This window comes from Aythya marila (genome assembly GCF_965140915.1).
Source record: "Aythya marila genome assembly, chromosome: 15".
Taxonomy (NCBI): Eukaryota; Metazoa; Chordata; class Aves; order Anseriformes; family Anatidae; genus Aythya; species Aythya marila.
Genome location: NC_139056.1, coordinates 6,315,129 through 6,334,409, shown reverse-complemented (window position 1 = coordinate 6,334,409; position 19,281 = coordinate 6,315,129). Strand labels below are relative to the sequence as shown.

The following is a 19,281-nucleotide window of genomic DNA, read 5'->3' as shown; positions in this document are numbered from 1 at the left end:
TCTAAATGAGGTGCTGGAAATGGAGGGTAACCCAGACGGAATCACTGGAATGATGCAGTATAGCTCTGCGCAGACTAATGCTGTAAGAGCCTTCGTCTTTCAACCTCACCCCTGGATTTACTTGCAAGCACACTTCTAAACAAGCAGCAATGATTCTTTCCACTGGGAACATAACTGGTTTATAAACACTAATATGCTTTCCACTCCCTATGTTACATTTTGTTTGAAATAGACTCTGCCAGTTAGATCAGCAGCACGCTCTCATTTGGCTGGCCCACTGTGCTACAAACTGAAATTAGAATCTATGGGAAAACGTGGTTTACTGTGTTTTATTATAAAAATCCTATGTTTAGTAATTAAATGCAACCCAAGGCATATACAAGAGATCAAGATTCAAGTTGCACAAACTAAATCTTTGAATTCTTCATCACATTCTGGAAAGTATACACCTGTCATGTTCTTCTAATGTAATTATAAGTAGTTTCCTTCAAAAGAAAAGGCTAAAAATGAAATGGAACATAATTTTAATTCTTTTTTTTTGATCTTTATATCATGTTGAAAGCTTACCTTTGGTCAAAAGCAAAACAAAGAAAGGGTCATCTCAAAAGAACAGATGCTAAGGGACACAGATATCAAGACAGATAAAGTTTTGGGGCCTGAGTCCAAAAAACTTATCTTGCAGAGTTGGACTACAAGTAAGCCTGCACCACAAAAAGGAGTGATTTCTTTTGGCCCGTTTTCTTTAATAATCTTACTCGCATATTTCTTACTAATCAAAGGCATGCAGCGATCACTTCTGTTAGTCCATTCAAGATCTGTAATACCTTTGAGTTTTCTTTTGGAAAAATATACTGTATAGACACATTTAGATACAAATCTGTGCTAACACTGTAGGTTAACTTAAGAGACCAGTGACCTAACTATTTCTGAGGAGAAAAGTTTCAAACAAATAGTACACAGCAAACTACACAGGACTTCTTTTATAAATTTTAAGGCCAGAGTAACAGTCTAGTCTTGGAGATCCAAGACTCAGAAAAAGAGCTCAAGCACCTGATTCTCAGAGAAGTAAAGGCTAAAACTCAGTTTTAAGGCTGTGCATGCAGCCTCTTAGAGAAAACCAAAGTAATGAATACTTCTTGGTTACTGACAGCACTGTATCCACACTGAGCTCCCATGAAAGAGCACTGGCCAAGATGTGCAGGGAGAGATTTACGTATGTAATCTATGCTGCAATCACTGCCCTACTACCCTTGGTCCTCTGTGCAGAACCAGGAAACTGTGAGAATACTGGTGGGATCAAGACCACTTTTGTCACCTTTGATTCAAGTAACATTAAAAGAATCCTACTTTCAAAAATAAACACACCTCCCAAGCAGAAGAGAGAGTGTGGAAAATAAAAGGCTTGTATTAAGTACCCAAGAAAAACTCAGTTTTCATATACGTACTTTTTTTGCGGGGCTGAGATGGTGATGTGGATTGTGAAGTGGTTCCATTAGTGCCACTTTCCTCTTCCTCCTTAACATCTACTTTTATTTCAGGCTTCTTTTCTTCTATTTCCATTGGCTCTTGTTTCAGTTCTGTTCCATCTGTTTCTTCTTTTGTTTGTGAAGATCCTTGTAAATCCTCCTCCACCTTAAGAAAGGATGCAACAAGATGTACTGTTACATCTATGACTCAAACTTCAGTCATTCAAAATATTAGCTTTTGAGATCGTCAAAGCACTCTCCATCCATGGCTGTCCTCAGGACAGTTACTTTCCAGTAACTACCCTCCTCTCGCCCCTTAGCTCACCAATTCAGACACATTATTAAGTGCTTTTATATCTATCACTGCTTTCAGTTAAGCTGTATAGAATCTCATTTACCTCAGTCTTAGCTTCCACTTGTGTCTCACTAGTCTCTGGCTCAGTTTCTTCAGTTTTAACTTCTGATTTGCTTTCTAGCATTGGTGCATCTGGTCCTAGTTGCTGGGAATTCGTATCAGCACTAGCAACTGAGGCAGGGGTGGGGACCCTGTTATCAATACTAGCTGCTGCCTGGGATAGCTGTTGTAAAAACAGTACAAAAGAAAGACACTGCATATATAGAAATATTTTCCTTTACTAAAAAATGAACAGCACAAAAAAGACATGAGATGATATTCTAAAACAGTGCAGAACATGGATATAGGAGCTCACTGTAGTCAAGTTGCTATAGAACACATTCAGTAACTCTGTATTACAGAGGAGAAGCCAAGGAAGAATTCTGCCCCAAAGAGGCTTCTTTTACAGAGAAAACACCTGCCCAGTAAAACATGGTACATTCCTTGACATGTGCATTCCTCCTGACTAAAACTTAAAAGAAAAAAACCTATGCAAATTGCATGTTCAGGAAAGACTGACTGTGATCAAGGCCAAATATAATATTAGGCCCGTTATTCCTCATCTTTCCACACTTTGCTGCCATTTTTACTTTGAGCAGTTTGAAGTCATTCATTATGCCCCCCTCCTTCAAACAATGCCAAGAACATCTGAATGCACATTTTTACACATCTAAATAATGCCCCCTTTGCTCTAAAGTAGAAGCTATTATTGACAACCATATAAAGTACAGGCTCTATACATTCACAACATGATGCTATACATAGGGAGGACTCATGTGGAACACCACTACACAAGAAAAAAATGCAACTCTCTGGTACTTACTGGAGTGCCAGGTGGCTGTGCCTGCACAGATGTTGGCTGCTGCTGGGGTGGCTGCGGGGTTGGCACAGACTGGGGCTGAACTGGGGTCTGAGGCTGCGGGGTAACTTGAGCCTGTGCTGCAGTCTGCCCTGTAGGTGTGCTTTGTGTCTGTGTTGCGTTTGGAACAGAACCCGGGGTCGGTGTAGGGGTTTGTCCTGAAGATGAGACTGGTGTTGATGGCTGAGTGGGTGCTGCTGGTTGAGGAGGAGTCATTCCAGTTGGTGTTTGGTGCTGAATAGGTGGCATCCCAGCAGCAGTGGACACAGGTGGCGTAGTCTGATGTAGAGGTGGCTGGGTCACTGGTGGACATAGCTGACCACTCTGTGGTCCTAGCATGTTCATGGAGTTGGGAAGAGCAGCACTGGGAACCTGCCCCTGCTAAAGGGAGAGAGAACCTCTTAGAGACATGTTACTCCCCAGACTCTGGGAATCACACCCACCCTTTAAGTCACAGCACTGAAGTCATCTTTAAAACAAGTCTTAATATGCAATCACCTCAAAACAAGCGTTGCTACTGTGGATAACTATGCTCTGACTTCTCTGATCATTTTTATCAGCTCTTAGTCAAAGACCTTGCTCCTAGACCTAGATGTGCCTCACGTATCGTTTTACTTGAATACTACTGGCACAGAAAGGGAATCCTCGCGATCGCTGAGTAAAACAGAAACCTGCAGGCAGGCAAACTCTAAATCATACCATCAGCTGGGCAAAGTTCAGACTTTGCATACAAAATGGTTTCAAGCAAATACACATTTTAGGCCAGGACTCTCAAGCAGCCCTGCTCTGGAAAACAGCTCAACATTTTTAATGCCTGCTCTGTCGCACAGTGCAAGACTTAAGGTGTTTTTTTTTTTTTTTTTTTTGCTTTGATCTTTTAAATTCCAATTAGACTAATCCAGATGCTGAAGGAAATGGTGGATCTGTTTTTTCAGACCAGCAACAATAAAGTATATTGGACATACACAGACTTTTACTAAAGTTTTACTAAAAACTGCATCAAATAATTAGTGATAAAAAAAGAACACTACCCTCAGATGTACATTTTACTCTTAGAAATCCTTAACAACCAGTAATTTCCTGCAGATGAGAATTCAAATTTAAAACTCGCTTCTGTATTGCCTGCATATAGTCAGTTTTAAGTAATTAAATGCATTAAGATTTTTTTTCTATTACAAAGGTGGTAAAATGACCAAACCAGCGTGTAAGAAATTGATTATTTTCAGGATGGAGTATCTACAAACCTTGACTTGACATAGATCAGATTAGGAGGGCTAAGTTGTCTCTCATTTGAAGATTGGGCTGTACTAGAGAACTGCGGAGGCCCCAGCTAACCTACTTTACTTGAACAGTGAGCTAAAAAAAACACAAATAAAAAAACGAGCATCTCCCTGCAGAAATGCATATACCTTGTCATCATAAATACCTGTTACTTCACTGACCACTACTGCAACAAAAAAGCCTACCTGTTAGAAAACATTTTCTGCTCAGAAGTGGGGTTACAAATTTAGAAATATTTTCACCAACCACATTATTGTAATTCTTGATTTAAAGCTGGCTAATAAGGTCCACACAAAAGCAAAAGCATATGCTCATAAATGCCCCATAAACTAACTTTTGATCTCCCTAAAAATCTCATCAGCATGCATTTTTTAGAATTTACACCAGAAATTACAGGGCATCGACCCCCAAGTTAGTTTATGTAGGTATGTTTTTAGAAACCTATTCAGAGTTCACAGAGAAAGAAGGTATAACTCAGGATTCCTTACAGTTAGGAGTGACTACAATAAGCAATGCATATAAAGATACACCTACAAAATAAATCAGACCAAAATAATTAATAGTATTTAACCTAAGTATTAGAAAACATATCTTACCTGTGCCACCCCTGCCTGGGCTGTTGACTGACCCATGCCTACATTGTTCACATTCATAGCCCCACCGGGTGCTGGAAACTGATTCTGGGGCAGAAATTGGTTCTGGGTAGGAGCCTGACCCATCATATTGTTGGAATGAGCTCCCATCATGTTCTGTGGCTGAGGCATTCGGGAAGGAGACATTGCCATCTGAAAATTAACACCCAAATTAAAGCTATTAACTTTTATTATCATGTAGCAAGGCAAAGGAAAATACCCTCAAAGTAATCAGCCCAAAGACAGGACAAAAACAAAGGGCAAAACTGGCTTCAGTAAATCAAATGGAAGTGGGCATAGGCAGATAACATTAGGGTTTTTTTCCATGGTATTCGTGGGGGAGTTATTTTTATGCATCTAATATTCAAACTATACTAAGACACTTTTCTGAAGAATAAAAACATGTTTTCATGGAAGAATAAAGAAAGCATATATACTGTACAGACACAGGTTCCTGAAAAAACTATGCTCTTACATAGACGGCTGGAGAATATTGCAACTCCGGCATCTATCTCTCTAAAGACTCTTTTTTAAACACATAAATAGTGAAAACAGATACCTCAAAGGAATCCTGACAGGCTCGGTACATTTCTCTGAAATTATCCTACAATTTACAGCACTATTCTATGACATGGCCTTTTCAGAACAGCTTTAACACCACTAAATGTAATCAACCAATTTTGAGAAGAACTTGATAGCAAGAAGTACGAACCGCAGGAACAGCGCCCATGTTGTTCATTTGTACAGGATGGTTCATTGGAGAAGCTGCACGGGGTCCCATGGGTGCTTGTGGCATCTGTACATTCCCTATGGACATGGGGTTAAACTGATTCATTCCTGCAAATGCACCCCCAAAACAACTCATTAGGAACAAGTCATCAGAACTTATCTACGTATACTCTAACATTCACATTTATTACGACTAAAATGTAACCACCCAACATGTTTAATGTTGAAGGAATGTGTCAATGTTCCTTTAATGTTGCTCAAATTACTTGGCTTAAGAGAGAAATCAGAATGCAAAATTTTGAGAAGAATGTCAGTTAAGGGGAATACAACTTTTGGTGTCAAAAAAAAACAACAACCCAAAATGCAGAAGATGAAGAGAGCAGATGATCTGTACAGACAAGATGCTATTTATATATAACATAACACCAAAGGATCATTTATTGAAATAAAATAATTGTGGATACTCTCTTGGGGGAAGCTGAAGCATCTTAGTGTAGCCCACAGCATCCTAAATCCACGATGGCAAACCAGCAGTGCTATCAACAAGCTAGAATGCCTTTTTAATGCACTTTGCATGAGAAACCAAGAGGGTATCTATCATTAGTTAAAGATTTTAGGATGTGCAGGATTAATGTGCTAAATTTGCAGCTACAGGTATATACTGGGATAATTACCTGATAAAAACATGCTAGTACCCCCTCCCCCCCACAATTAACATATTTAAAGGACAAATTATCCACAGTATTCATCCTCTTTTTGAAACGACTGAACTACTTCCCAGGTGCTAGCAAAGTGTCTAGTATGTACATGTAGACAGGCACTGAGACAGCTCCCATCACAAAGCAACAACAAAGAATGATGCTGAAAAAAGGGAGACCCAGTAGTTACCCCCCCACAACTCCAAGAGAAAAAGCAGACAATCAGGTTTTAACCCTACTGATTTATATCGTACCCACAATTTAGAGAGGAAGACATAGATACCTTGAGAAACCTGCATACGACTTATAGGCACGGTTGGCATGGACATAGGCCCATCTGCAACAAAAACAAGAATGGATAAAGAAAGTTTAACGTATGAACTTGAGATTAGCCTAAGCACACAAGGACACAAATCGTGTGGGGCTATAGCCAAAGGAAAAAAATAAAAATAAATAGCAAAAAAAAGCTGTTGTCACTCTTTCTGTTTTCCCTGGCTGCTCTCACCCCCATGCAGAAACACTTACTGGGAGGCCTCACGGGCTGTGCCTGGCCCATGGCAGCAGCAACCTGCGGGATGCCAGGGGGCTGAGGTCCCGGCGTCTGTAAGGCTGGCTGATTTCCCAAGATCCCTTGTTTATGTAGACGAGACCTCCGCTTCTCTTCCAGCTCCTTTTGTATCTTATAGATTTTCTCCGCTAATAAGTGATAGTATTCATCCTACAAAAGAAGGATAACACTCAACATCAAGCATAAGAAAGCAATGACCAAACTCATGCATTCTACTTTTTTTTTTTAATATGCACCTGTCTATTTCAACAAGAGCTATTTCTTTTCAAAATTCTGTAAAATTGAGACAGTCTCATCACTGCTTCAATGCAGATAAGCAAAACCAAGCTTCCAGAAAACACATGAGACTTGGCTTTATGACTATTCACCCCATCTACGCTGCGTAGATTAGCAGACAAAGCAGAAGACTGCAGCTTCTCTGTTGCTTGGACAAAAAACAACAGGAAGCTATGATTTAGTTTCTAAGCGTTAATGATTTTTAAATGATGTTTTCATAAAAGCATTTCAACTAATCCAGAGACAAAAGAAAAGATATCCCTAGAAATACAGTCATTCTATGTGAACTTCAGGAGACAGGTGTTAAGGACAGATCAATTTTTAAATAATGACAGAAGCCACTTTTCCTAAAGAGTCTGACTACCAACAGTCATTGCAGGCAATAAACAAAAACAAACAAAACCCCAGAGAAATGGAAGGAATCAGTGAAAAATAGTCCACAGGCACAGACAACTAAACACTACATCTGTGCAAGACAAGAAATCCATTTTACTCAATACACATTGACAACAGATCAAATAAGGCAGTCACAGTGCACAGCAAGGGAGACAATTTTGCTTGCCAGCAATTGCTGGACACATCTGCAAAGTGTGTGAGATTAGGCACCTGCTAAAGACAAAAAAAAAAAAAAAAAACACCAACAACTCACAACAACAAAAAAATACAAAACCCCAAGACAACATTTATTTTGTGGGGTCACCAGTGCTCTTAAACCCAGTGTTACATGGAGCAAAGGTTGAGTGATACTTGTCCCACAGTCATTTCATCTTCAAACTGGACTAAAATTTGTTGTTACAGCACAATCTGGTTCACTTCAGAAAACCAGGGTGAGATGGGTATCCCTCACGAGTCTTGTTAAGAAAACCCAGTGTTATAATACAGAGCTTTGTTTCTAGGTCACCTCCCTCCTCCAAACATCTCAAAAATCCATCAATACAGGCGCTTTCCACTGCAGACACTTTCTACTGACCAGCTTCAAGGTGCTAGAGCCCCACCTCTTTTCCTGCTCCAGAAACTTCACTTACAAGTTCCTGTTAATAAATTTAAGATTGTGCTACTTCCACATTGCAAAGATTCCTGAAAAAATACTGTATTTACAAGGAGAGCATATTAATAAGCAGTTTGACACCTCATACTAATCTGTTTTTCAATGTCAAAGTAGAAGTGATGCTTCTCAAAAAGGATGCAATTCCACATGGAATCATTTAGAATGTCTTAACTACTCCCTTCTTCCAAATTTGCTGCTTCGGAGCCAAATAAATTAGATGAATTCTTATAATGGAGATCTCTGGCAACGAGGCTCTGACAGCTGTTTTCAGTGGTGAAGAGAAGATGCTTCTGAGTATTTGTCTGGCATAGAGGTCAGAAAGTATCTAATTTTATAACCAGAAGTCTACTACTCTCATTCATACTGACAACATATGGAGATGTTTATGTACATCTATGAAATGATCTCTGAAGTTGTTCTGTAAACCTACTGGGGTGCTCAAGGGTGATCACTTTTGATCACACTCGAAATCTTCCTTGCTAAACAACCACTGGGTAGCCACAAGGAGGACACGATATTGCCACTGACCGATGCTGACGCAGCAGCAGCATTACAAGTATAGGCACTGCCTATAGGAAACAAAACTTGCTTCTATCTTCAGCTCTTCTGGGAGCTAATCTGAGAGAAGTATCACCTGTAACACCGCTGATTGCTCTCTTCAGGTAACCCGTATCTAAAGAAAGGACCTCAAGCTTCTGATCACAGAATTTCTAGGATCAGGTAAGATCTCCTTAGCTATCAGTACTGGTACTACTAACACAGCCTTACCCCGATGAAAACTTCCAGGGAGTGGTTCCTTTAAGGTGGAAGCACCACAGTGACATAAAGAAATAGTATGCTCTGTGTCAATCAACAGGGTTTTGTTCTCTGAGTAACAGAGATTTGAGCTGACACCTCACTGTAGACAAAGAATTCATGAACAGGTAATTCTGTCTTGTTTCCCATGCACAGGATAAACACAGGCAAACTGATTTCTTATTCTGTTGAGACTTGAAACTGCTATTTGTCTTAGCCAAATCACTCTCAGTGCTGCTGAGTAGCAGAGAAATTATTCCAACACTGCAGGTAAGAGGTAAGCAGTTTAACAGGACTGAGTCCTAGACGAAACCTCCAATGGTAAAGAGGCATTAAAACAACCACCTACGCAGACTTCCATAAAGGAGAAAGTCAGTAAGGGAAACATCAAGAACTCTAAAGTCTAATGCATGTCAATCAGACTTTCAGGAGGGAATGCAAACAGGGCTAGGACTATGTTGTCTTGTTTTCACAGACCTGAAGGAGACAAATTAGTTCAAAGTGATGTTAACCAGACAAATGCTGTTACAGAAGATAGCATGACTTTCTTCATCAATAGAACAGTGAAATTATTCTCTGTGGTTGGTTTTCATTATGCTTATAAGACTTGTGATACTACAAGCTCTTGAACATATGCTGAATACGCAGGCTGAATCAACATACCCTACTGTTGGCAGATTCATACATATCTCCTTCGACTTTCCTCGCATAAGCCACCAAGTTCTCCATGCGGCGATCCTTCAGTGCTGCTGGATCAGGAGTGGGGAAGATGGCTTGGACACTAACGTAGATGAGAGAGAATAAACAAAAAAATTATTCAGAGAAAAATTAATAACACTATGCAGCTTTATAATCTTTACTCTGCATATTCCCTTGCACAGAGATGTAAACGTTTATCAAAATTGTTTAAGAAAATCTATATTCTACTACTCCCCACAAGATTAAAGCAAATTTAGTGGTGAGAGAATGTGAAGTTTGACTGTCAAGAATCTAAATACTTCTGTTTAGCACAGCAGAACAAGTTTACTAGCCATATGAACTGCCTACCTCACCCCTTAATGAACAAGAGGAATGAACTGAAGAAGAGGGTTAAAGACAGTGGCTCGTTCTCAGTGGAACAGCGTCAAGAGAACCACTACCGATAACCTCCTCCTCAACAATTTTTCAGCCTGATAATAGAACTACAATATTTAAATTCTTTAAAAATATTCAGGAAAAAATGTGGTCTTGGTGAATACTTACAGTTTATGCACTAAATGATTGCGCAGGTCCTGAGTGACATGTTCATGCCATGCTTTCCTTACCCCGGTACTAGAAGGAGGTGCAGCCGTTGGCATTGAGCTGAGGTTTCCAACATTGCCAGTATTTGTGCCATCATTCATTAGTGGGCTAAAGCAAAAAAGAAAATGGACTGTTAAGAGTACAATAATGCAAAGTTTGGTGGTATGTTTGATGCCTGAAGTAGTTTCTAAGATATTGTTTTCGTCAATTCTAGGTATTGCATCAAACGTTCTGTAAGTGAAATTCTGATATCAACAACTTACAGAGCATATAGCAGCAAAGCTCAGGAGACAAGATAAAGAATCACAACTGTTAAGGTATTTGTGCATTTAAAAATACAAAATACTGTTCCTTTGGGAATTCCTTTAAAACTACTAGATATTCCGGAAATCTCTTGGGGGACAAAGTGGTAGCTGTAGAATTGAAACAGTAAAGAAGAGCGTAGCTAAAGATGTGACTGATCATTTCAAGCAGCAATACAATTAGTTTTTCAAGTATTCTCTTTATTTACATTCATAAAGCATGTAAATAGATGTTTAAATGAGCAAGAATGAAAATGTGTGCATTACTTATTTGTCCCAAGGGATGTTGGAAGAGCAGTTTCAGAAATTAGACTAGCTTGCTGGTCTGTTGTTATTCCTCCTGTGGGAAGGTTCATCTGGTTGGCTCCTTTGGGATAAAATTAAACATCATTGGTACCCAGTTCACAATTTTGACAATAAAAACACAAAACTACACTTTACGGACATAGCTCGTTAAGAAAAGAAACCTTGTATCAGATATGCACAATTGTAATAGTATCTACTATGGTGCATATATACATAGCTACTTCATAAACTAATCTCAGTATAAACATTTTTTCCTAGAAAAAATGAATCTATGAAAATGTAAAGTTCATGAACTCTTGCTACTAGTTCTATAAGGTAAAAAGACAACAACAATTAGGTTCCTGAAATAAGCTAGCATTTGAGACAGAATAGTCTGCCAGAACATGTGGAGTACTTGTTAAACAAACCAAAATCCTGACGGAATTCTATTTAATCACCTTAGAAAGTGAGAAGTTATGGACTGTATTTTAGAAGGAACTAAAACTACCACCATTTGGCAGAAGAAATATATACAAAGCTTTCTAATATTCAGATGTAAATGAACAATAGTGTATATACAGTATCATTTTAAGTTATTAATCAACACGAACAGAAAGCCACTAGTCTAATATTGTTTGTCCTAAAAGTTTCATAGTTTGGTTTATTTAAACACCTTACTTTCTTGGTATTTTTTGCACTTACCCAAAGCATTAATGGTCCTCATTTGCTGGTGAGCCTGAGGCTGTGCCGCTTGTTGGCCTTGTACCTGGGGCTGCAACTGTGTTTGGGGCTGGTTGCCATATGGGAGTCCAAGAGCAGCGTAGGCTCGTTGCATGGAGCTGGGGTCAATCGGATTAGGATTACTTAGCGATGGATTATTCTGCTGGCCTGTTCCAACAGAACCAATGGAATTCTGCATTCCACCAGCTGGAGACCCTAAAAGGGCTATAAAAAGAAAGGATAATAGAAAATTGAAAATCTATAAGGACAATCAAAATTATCATCCCAAGAATCAGCAGAACATGCATATAGTTATATGATATGTATTTTTGTGCCAAAGGACTGAATGACACCTGAGATGCCAAGTGCAAAACTCAGTCTTTTATTCTACAGGACAAAAACCACAACAGTGACTAATACATACAGTCCAAAAAAGTGCTGTAAATTTTAGGCAGATAAGCCCATAATTACCACAATATACATAAAGTACAGGCTCCAATATAAGGTTAAACAGTGTACTTGGAACTGTCTACAAGGAAAAAAAGATTAATTCCTCTACTTCTTTCCTTCCCACCAATCCCATTTTAGGTCAAAATATTTGGCTCCATCCAGAACAGAGATCTTGAATTCAGGATCAGCACAAATACTGTGTCCTTGGACACAAAGGTAATATTGAAGTTCTGTTGGTAGGAATTTTTATTCTGAATAGTTGCTAAATGAATCCCCTGAAGGCCAAAGAATTTAGCCTAAAACCCAAGTGAGAGAGATGAAGAGCCCCGATAGGCTTCTGTACGAACAGAATCTGAAACAATCTGGAAACTCAGAAAGGGGATGAGTCTGCTGCAGGCTTTGGTAAATGATTTAGATAATGATATTTAGGTACTCATTAACCTACAGGACCACGTGACCACTCTCACCACACAGATGTATGGAAGAGTCATTTCTATTTTAGACAGGAAATGGAAACTATAGGGAAAAGCAGTTTTAATAAAACAGAACTGAATAAAGATCTGTATTCCAGTCCTCATTTTAGCTGCCACTCCAAGTAATAACATGTTCCACAGCACATGACACACACAGCATATCCTTCACTATGGAGGAACTGCACTCTGCTAACTGAGGCTCTGGTAAAAGTAATATTTCACATTCAACCCCCCTAAGTAATTAGACATGTAATGTGTGCTACAAATTTGTGACCTAACTATAGCAACAATGATAGCTTTTGATAAAGCAACAATTTTAGAAAAAAAAACATTGAGAGGCACAAAGTTAGGAAAAAAAAGTTGGGAAAACAGGCCTTCTGAGACACTAACAGCACTGAAGGCTTTCTTCAATCCTTCCCACTATGGAAACCAAGAGACTGACTGAAAGAAATGCACACACTTTCAGCTTCTATTTGAGAGAGAAAATACAAACAAAACAAACCCCACAGACATCAGAGTCCAGACTTTTCCCTCCATGGATGGGAATTCAATTCCATCTCATCTGCTGAAGAACTCCAAAAACTGTCCCAGATGCCCCTCAGTTACAAACAAAAAGCCCCACAGAAGACCCCCCCCAGCTTTTTCCCCCCCATGTATTTCCATGGCATTTTGAATGCCGGCTCTACCATGGAAGTAGGCATACTTACACTTTGTGGACACACATCCAGCTTTTGAATTCACTGATCATTTTCAACCGAGTTTAAAAACACAGAAACTCGACTGATGTCTACTACATTTAAGGGAAAGTTCAATAAAAGAGACTGAGTGCGTGAATTCGCAAGTGATGGAAAAAAAGCAGCATGAGCACAACCCTCAGACTCTGAAGAACCTACTCTGGCCAAAAACCCGAGAGCTTCAACCCCGAAGAAGGCTCCAGCCTTCCCCCCTCCCTCCATCCCTCTCCCAGGCAGGCTCCCCGGCGCTGTGAGGCCCTGACACCGAACCCTTCCCCGCAGTTAGCCTGTGCAAGAGAAGGGGTAACTCCCCTCCACCACTACGTGCCATCGCTATCACTGTACCTATCACAAACAAGTCAATTGATCACAAGACCTCTGTTCATTGGGAAACAGGAACTCATTAGCTCTAACATGCATTAGCTACTTATGTTTTCTGGCAGGACCAGGCTCTTGAAACCCAGCGCAGGCAGAGAGGATGCTGTGTTTATTCAGAAAAACCTTCCTGAAGGAGCTCAGTTTAATATTTCCGAAGGTCTTCTGTCAAAGCACCCAAAATGAACTCTATCTCTCCAGGATTTCTCCATCTCTGACATACAAAATTGTTTAGTCTTGTTGGATTTGCACATACTCCCTGGGCTCATGCAACCTAAAGAAAGATGCCTTTACACCAGTGCAAGCCCAGAAATAGGGAGCCTCTAAAAGAGCGTTAAATAGCACAAAACTTGTGCCACTTTGAAACCCACAAGGTTTCAGAGGCTGTAGCAGATTGCTTCAGGAGATAATAAAAACTTCAGCTTTTAAAAAAAGATGATAGTTCTCCCAAACAGCTATGACAAAAACCACATATGCTTTCCGTGTTGGTTGTAAATCAAAGGCAAATCTCTGTGGATATGGCAGAATGACCACAGATGAAGCTGGAGTTTGTGAACAGGAAAAAGGCTTCTAGTCACCACACCAAGGTTAGCCAAGTGTTTCACTGTTCCTCGTGCTCATCCACGGAAAGAAAACCAACCTGGCATTGATTGTTGGAAATAAAACACCACCCTGGCAACAAGACATCACTCCAAGCTGCGGGAGGTAAGCAGAGGCAGGTAAGGGAGGTAAGCCCAGGCAATTTGAAAAGACTAATGATCTCCAAGAAGTTCCACATGTGTGCACATACCTACTCAAGCAGGCAAAACTCCCAAAAGTTGGTAAACAGCCAAATGTTACCTTAATCTGAAATATCTTACTACAGGACTTACTACTACAGACTCGATGCTTACAAGTAGCGGTACACACGCAGCACAGAGAGAAATGGCTCTGTCTGGTGTCAGCTTTTCTCTACTTTGTAACTCAATAACAGACTGAGTCTTTTCACAAAATCAGGAATCTGATTTTAAAGGGGTTTTCTCTATTTTCATTGTTTTGTTTTCATATGAATGCATGACAGGATTTCAATCTGTCCCACAAGAAAACAGAGGAAGATGGTATTAATGGCATTTTATTTATATATAGGAAGATGGTATTATACTGGACAGATCAAGTGGAAATGAAGTCCTCTTTCTATGGCAGATACCAGAGGAAATCAAGTCAATTAAAATAATTACAGGATTGAAACAAACAGGAGTTATCAAACTAGCCTACTTACTGCATGGAGCAATGTCTAGTGTGATTTTTCATTAACTGATGTTTTAGACATTGGTAAGTTCATATGAGAAACTGTACAAGCATAGACAGGGCTGTACAGAACTGGTCACTTTCTACATCCTTTCAAAAACAATTAAGCTTCATATGCTTCTGTTACAAACTCCTGTGTTTATACATTTTAAGAGTGAAAGTTCAAACAAGCAGAAGTTAAGCAGCTTCAGAACTTCCTGAACAGGCTGATTATACCCCTCCTGGGTACATGCATTAGGATGTAATTGAAACGATCAAGCACTATCTACAGGACACTGTTTCAGTGTGCAAAGCAGATGATGCTGACTTAATGTATGCCTGTATGCTTTATAGAGGCAGGTGAATAGCATTTATTTTACAGACAGACTCCAACTGCCAGAATAACCATGAATGCCCAGCGCTTCTCTAATCCAACCACCTCGTTGGAGCAACTTATTAAAAATGGGAGAAGTCTGTTCTACAGAGTTTGTTTTGCTTCCATATTCTGGAACTAAAGCTCATTCAGCAGTGTTCAAATTTGTTGTCCTGCAGTTCCTCACTCTCCTTTTTACATCCCCTCTAGTTCAAAGCGTCTGGAGCAAAACTTCTGTTGTTAATCTTGACTCACCTCAGCACAAGCCTGTCCTGCACCCAAAATGAGGCAGGTATAGGAAATGTAACTGTATGTGGTTGTCTGATTAAAAATCAAATCACGGAGTAACTACACGAGCAGCTTCAAAGTAGGAAGTGTCAGTATCAAACTTTACCACACCAACGACATTTAAACTTTTTTTTTTCAGTAAGCATTAATCTAAAAGTCTTCACAGTATAGCATCATATTAGTCAATGAATGGAACTTTTTAATCTGTGGTTTAACCATTTATCATACGGCTCAGTGGAATAACTGATAGCCGGTACGTCACCATTCTGTATGATTTCCAGCACTAGAGGAGCAGGGGAAAAAAAGGACATTTTGTTTGCAGAATTCACAGGCAGTCACTGACAGTAAGACTTGACCAAACCAGATTTAATTTCCAGTTTTCAAAGAAAATGGGCTCCAGCAAACAAGTTGCTGCCTACTCTTTCTGAGCAGACACTTCCCTGTGCATCAATGCCCTCCTTCCTTCTCTACAACTGGCGAGTTCCCAAATGTTCTGGGTCCAGATCTTTCTTTTTCTGTCCATGCTCAACAACCTACTCCCTCAGCCTTGTTTCTTCTTCCCTGATCCAATTCCCACCCTCCATCCCTCAGTCTATACATCTTGGAATTTCTGGCCCAGCGTTCTTAGAAGTGACATTTTCAGATGAAAATGGGTTGTCTCAGATTTACTCTCTCAAGCAAGCTTTTTCCTGACTTTACTCTATTTATATATTTTTTTCTTCTTCAACAATTCCTACAGGGAAGAACACAGAGGAGAGTGGCTCCATGTTCACAGCTCCACCTTCCAGTCTTGCCCACCTGAACAGGGTTCATGATGAGACAAATCTACAGAAAAGTAACTTACAATAGAGCTATGATGCTAGCAGATACATCAACAGCCAAGCCTTACAAGAGTTTATACCTTAATTTGTGGTAGGCTCAGCAGGGAACTAAGTACTTCCTAACAAAAACAAGCCTCCGAACCCAAGACATTAGTACCAATTTTCAAGTCATTACTTCAGAACTCAGGAGCAGATAGCCTGTTCAAAAGAAAAGCTACGTGTTTTAGTATATGCAGCTGGGGGATGGGGGGCAGTTTCTCTCTATATCCTACCCCAGTCAGAGCTCTACATGGTATATACATGAAGAGCCATGAGGAACACAGAAACAGTTCCGGCCTTGTCCCAGCACGTCCTATTAGCAAGTCATGTTACTACCAATAATGGCACCAAAGAAACTGAACACCAGGATGTGGAGTAAGATGCCTCTAAAGAGCAAGCTCCGTTCTATGACCCTGCACCCTGCAAGCAGTCCTTGTTTCCAGCGGGAATCCCCAGAGGAGCAGGAACAGAAGCACAGGAACCACTCTGCAGGGAACAGGTGGAAGCAAGCCATCGTATTCCAGCATTTCAGAAGTGCCGAACTGCAGAACTTTCTAAAAGATTGGCACACTTTACAGGAGCTGCTTGAAAGCCTGGCACAGATACAACAGGAATCAAAGTACCAATGGTAAAATAGGCAACAGCACAGGAAAGAAGATTTGAGGACTCAAAAGACTTTAATGACCACGTGCTAATTCACTCTGCAAGAATGACAGCCTGAAAAGTAGCAAGTGTCACTACACCTCATTTCTTTTTTCCCTTTCCAAACGTTCTCAACCTATTCTGCCATATCTAGAATCCCCCATCCCCTCTCAGTTGGAAGTTAGAATTACAGCATCTACTAAGAGGACAAATTTCTTCAGGTCTTTAACCTAGCTTAGGTTAGTTTTCACCTGATCAAGCAGTGTTTTCAAACACATCTATTAACATAAATTATTTAACAAACTTCTTTGAAAGCCTAAAAAGTGGTCTACCTTATAATACATCTAAACAAGTACTCTTAGCATTCATCCTTAACCTTCAAACAAACCAGGGGGTGTCACATGCATGACTCAGACATTCAGAATAATGAGACTTGCATGCTAAGCAGTACATTTTCATGGTTATTCTTGTTGGATTATCAGTTACTTGCATAGAGAGCAAGATTTCATATTTATTTTCCTCTGCTTGCCATAAGAACACTAAACTCAACATTTACCCATTATAATTCTGTTGCAGTCAAAACGAGGCATCGTATTTGATCTCAATAAAGTTACCTTTTAAGGACTTTCTTTTTGGTTAAAGTGCTTTCTCTTTTGATAAGCTGTATGAATGATGTAAAAACAAATACTGCACAAGCTAGTTTTCTACTACAGCTTGTATTAAAAAAAAAAAATATCTATTGTGCTTTGATAACTGTGTCTTATGGATGTTATGCACAAACAGACCATGTCGTATTAAAAAGTAAAGCTATCAAAACATTTTTCAAAGGCCAAACATGACTAATCACTTGCAACAAATTAGTTTTACCACACAAAAAATATTTTGGTTATGAAGGAGACATTTGGTTAAATGAAAACAAGATCCCTACCTTCAAGTAGCTCTTTGGTTTTATTTTTTATTTTTATTTTTGGAGGGAAAAACCCCTCCTGAAATTATAACGATAGCATCCTTGCTAGTTAATTTGGACAGTCTTATCAGTTATTCTCCTCTCTACCTTACTCACCTAACCTAAGTGCTCTTCACTACCCTGCAAGGTTTATTAGCTTTCCTCACTGCAGCCTCAGCCTAAATGGAAATTAGCAGAATGCTTCCAATACTATCCAAATGTAGAAGCTGCACAAGCCCTTCAGCTATTTTCCGCTTCTTAACCCTTCTTTAAATATACTTAGGCACAACATTACTTAGACTTCTAAAACTGCTGCATCTATGCTGTCAAATGTTCTATCTTGGCATCATTTCAAAAGAACCTACCAACCTAAGCTCAGTGTTTTCTGTTTCAGAACAAGAAGGAAGAAATACACTAGAAACTGACTGCCCCCAAACATCAGCAACAGCTAAGGCAGTATGAAAAAACAGGCATGGGCAAAAATACTATGGTTTGTAGATCTTCAGCTAGTCAGCACCAGCATTAAATACACTTAATGATTAAGATGCTCAGACCCATTCTTCTTCTGCACAAAAATACACTTCTACAGATATTTTTTTCTTCATTATTAGCATGTTGATTTTATTTTAGCAGCGTGAAAAAAAAAAAAAAGAAACAAATTTGCCCCAAAACTCTACCTACATCCAAAATTTTATTACAGCTGGAATCATACTTAGACCATAGCAATTATTAATGTACCTCACCAGAAAATACCAGGCAGAATTTGCCACACCACATAAAAATGAATGTGGGCTCAATCTGAGACTTTCACATTTCATGTATTGTATATTTAAGTAATAATTGCATTCCATGATCAGGAGCAAGAACTCACTAGTCCATTCATCTTTATATACAGTTAGCAAACAGCTGTTAATTTTTTTGAGCTTGTCAAGGTTTATTCTTACACTGTACACATGATTAGCTTCATTTTAACAGTATAATTCCATTGTGACAGCAGTAAAGCAGCTACTTACGCTGTTGGTTTCTCTTGTCACTGGCGTTTTTCAAAGGAAGGCACACAGGACAGTCGTGCCGAGTACAATTCTTCCAGTGGGAAATGATTTGTCTCGAAGAAGCACAATGAGCAACTGCAACAAGGAAAAGCAACAAGACTGAGGTCACTTCTTAGCTAACTTGTTTTAAATAAACTCTTTTCATTTTTCAGAGCCATTCTATTCTCTCCGCTGCAAGCAATGATGTTTATGTAATTAAACACAACTATCTGCAATTAAACATTTTTGGGACTCACCGATAATGCCACAGTAAGTACAGAAAATAGTACTAAAATTTAAGAAATTCTACATGACTGAGTTACAGGCAAACACAAGGTGGATATTAGATCCTCTTTATACAAAGGAGATAAAAGTCTCTCCAGGATACTGTTGTAGCCTATTTCTAACATGGAAATACTGCATTCTGTTTTCTACACAGAAAAATGCAAAGAGATCAGAAATGGGAACCAGGGTAAAGGCAGCGAAAAGGGAGCTGCTGTTTAATTAAA

At 39.4% G+C, this 19,281-nt stretch overlaps 1 protein-coding gene across 6 annotated transcripts in view; it reads right to left on the bottom strand.

Moving 5' to 3' along the window:
• Window positions 1–19,281, bottom strand: part of CREBBP (CREB binding lysine acetyltransferase) — a 94,964-nt gene that overhangs the window by 31,149 nt on the left and 44,534 nt on the right. For 2 of the 6 annotated variants that reach the window (XM_082772319.1, XM_082772323.1), the window contains 12 exons: window positions 18,755–18,868; window positions 11,317–11,559; window positions 10,597–10,696; window positions 9,989–10,135; window positions 9,410–9,527; window positions 6,585–6,777; window positions 6,343–6,396; window positions 5,345–5,469; window positions 4,597–4,785; window positions 2,684–3,100; window positions 1,865–2,044; window positions 1,446–1,632 (listed from right to left, as the gene is read on the bottom strand). In XM_082772319.1, coding sequence (XP_082628445.1) covers window positions 1,446–1,632; window positions 1,865–2,044; window positions 2,684–3,100; window positions 4,597–4,785; window positions 5,345–5,469; window positions 6,343–6,396; window positions 6,585–6,777; window positions 9,410–9,527; window positions 9,989–10,135; window positions 10,597–10,696; window positions 11,317–11,559; window positions 18,755–18,868 — 2,067 coding nt within the window. The remainder of the gene's footprint in view (window positions 1–1,445; window positions 1,633–1,864; window positions 2,045–2,683; window positions 3,101–4,596; window positions 4,786–5,344; window positions 5,470–6,342; window positions 6,397–6,584; window positions 6,778–9,409; window positions 9,528–9,988; window positions 10,136–10,596; window positions 10,697–11,316; window positions 11,560–18,754; window positions 18,869–19,281) is intronic. The other 4 variants (XM_082772320.1, XM_082772321.1, XM_082772322.1 and 1 more) reach the window with 4 other exon arrangements.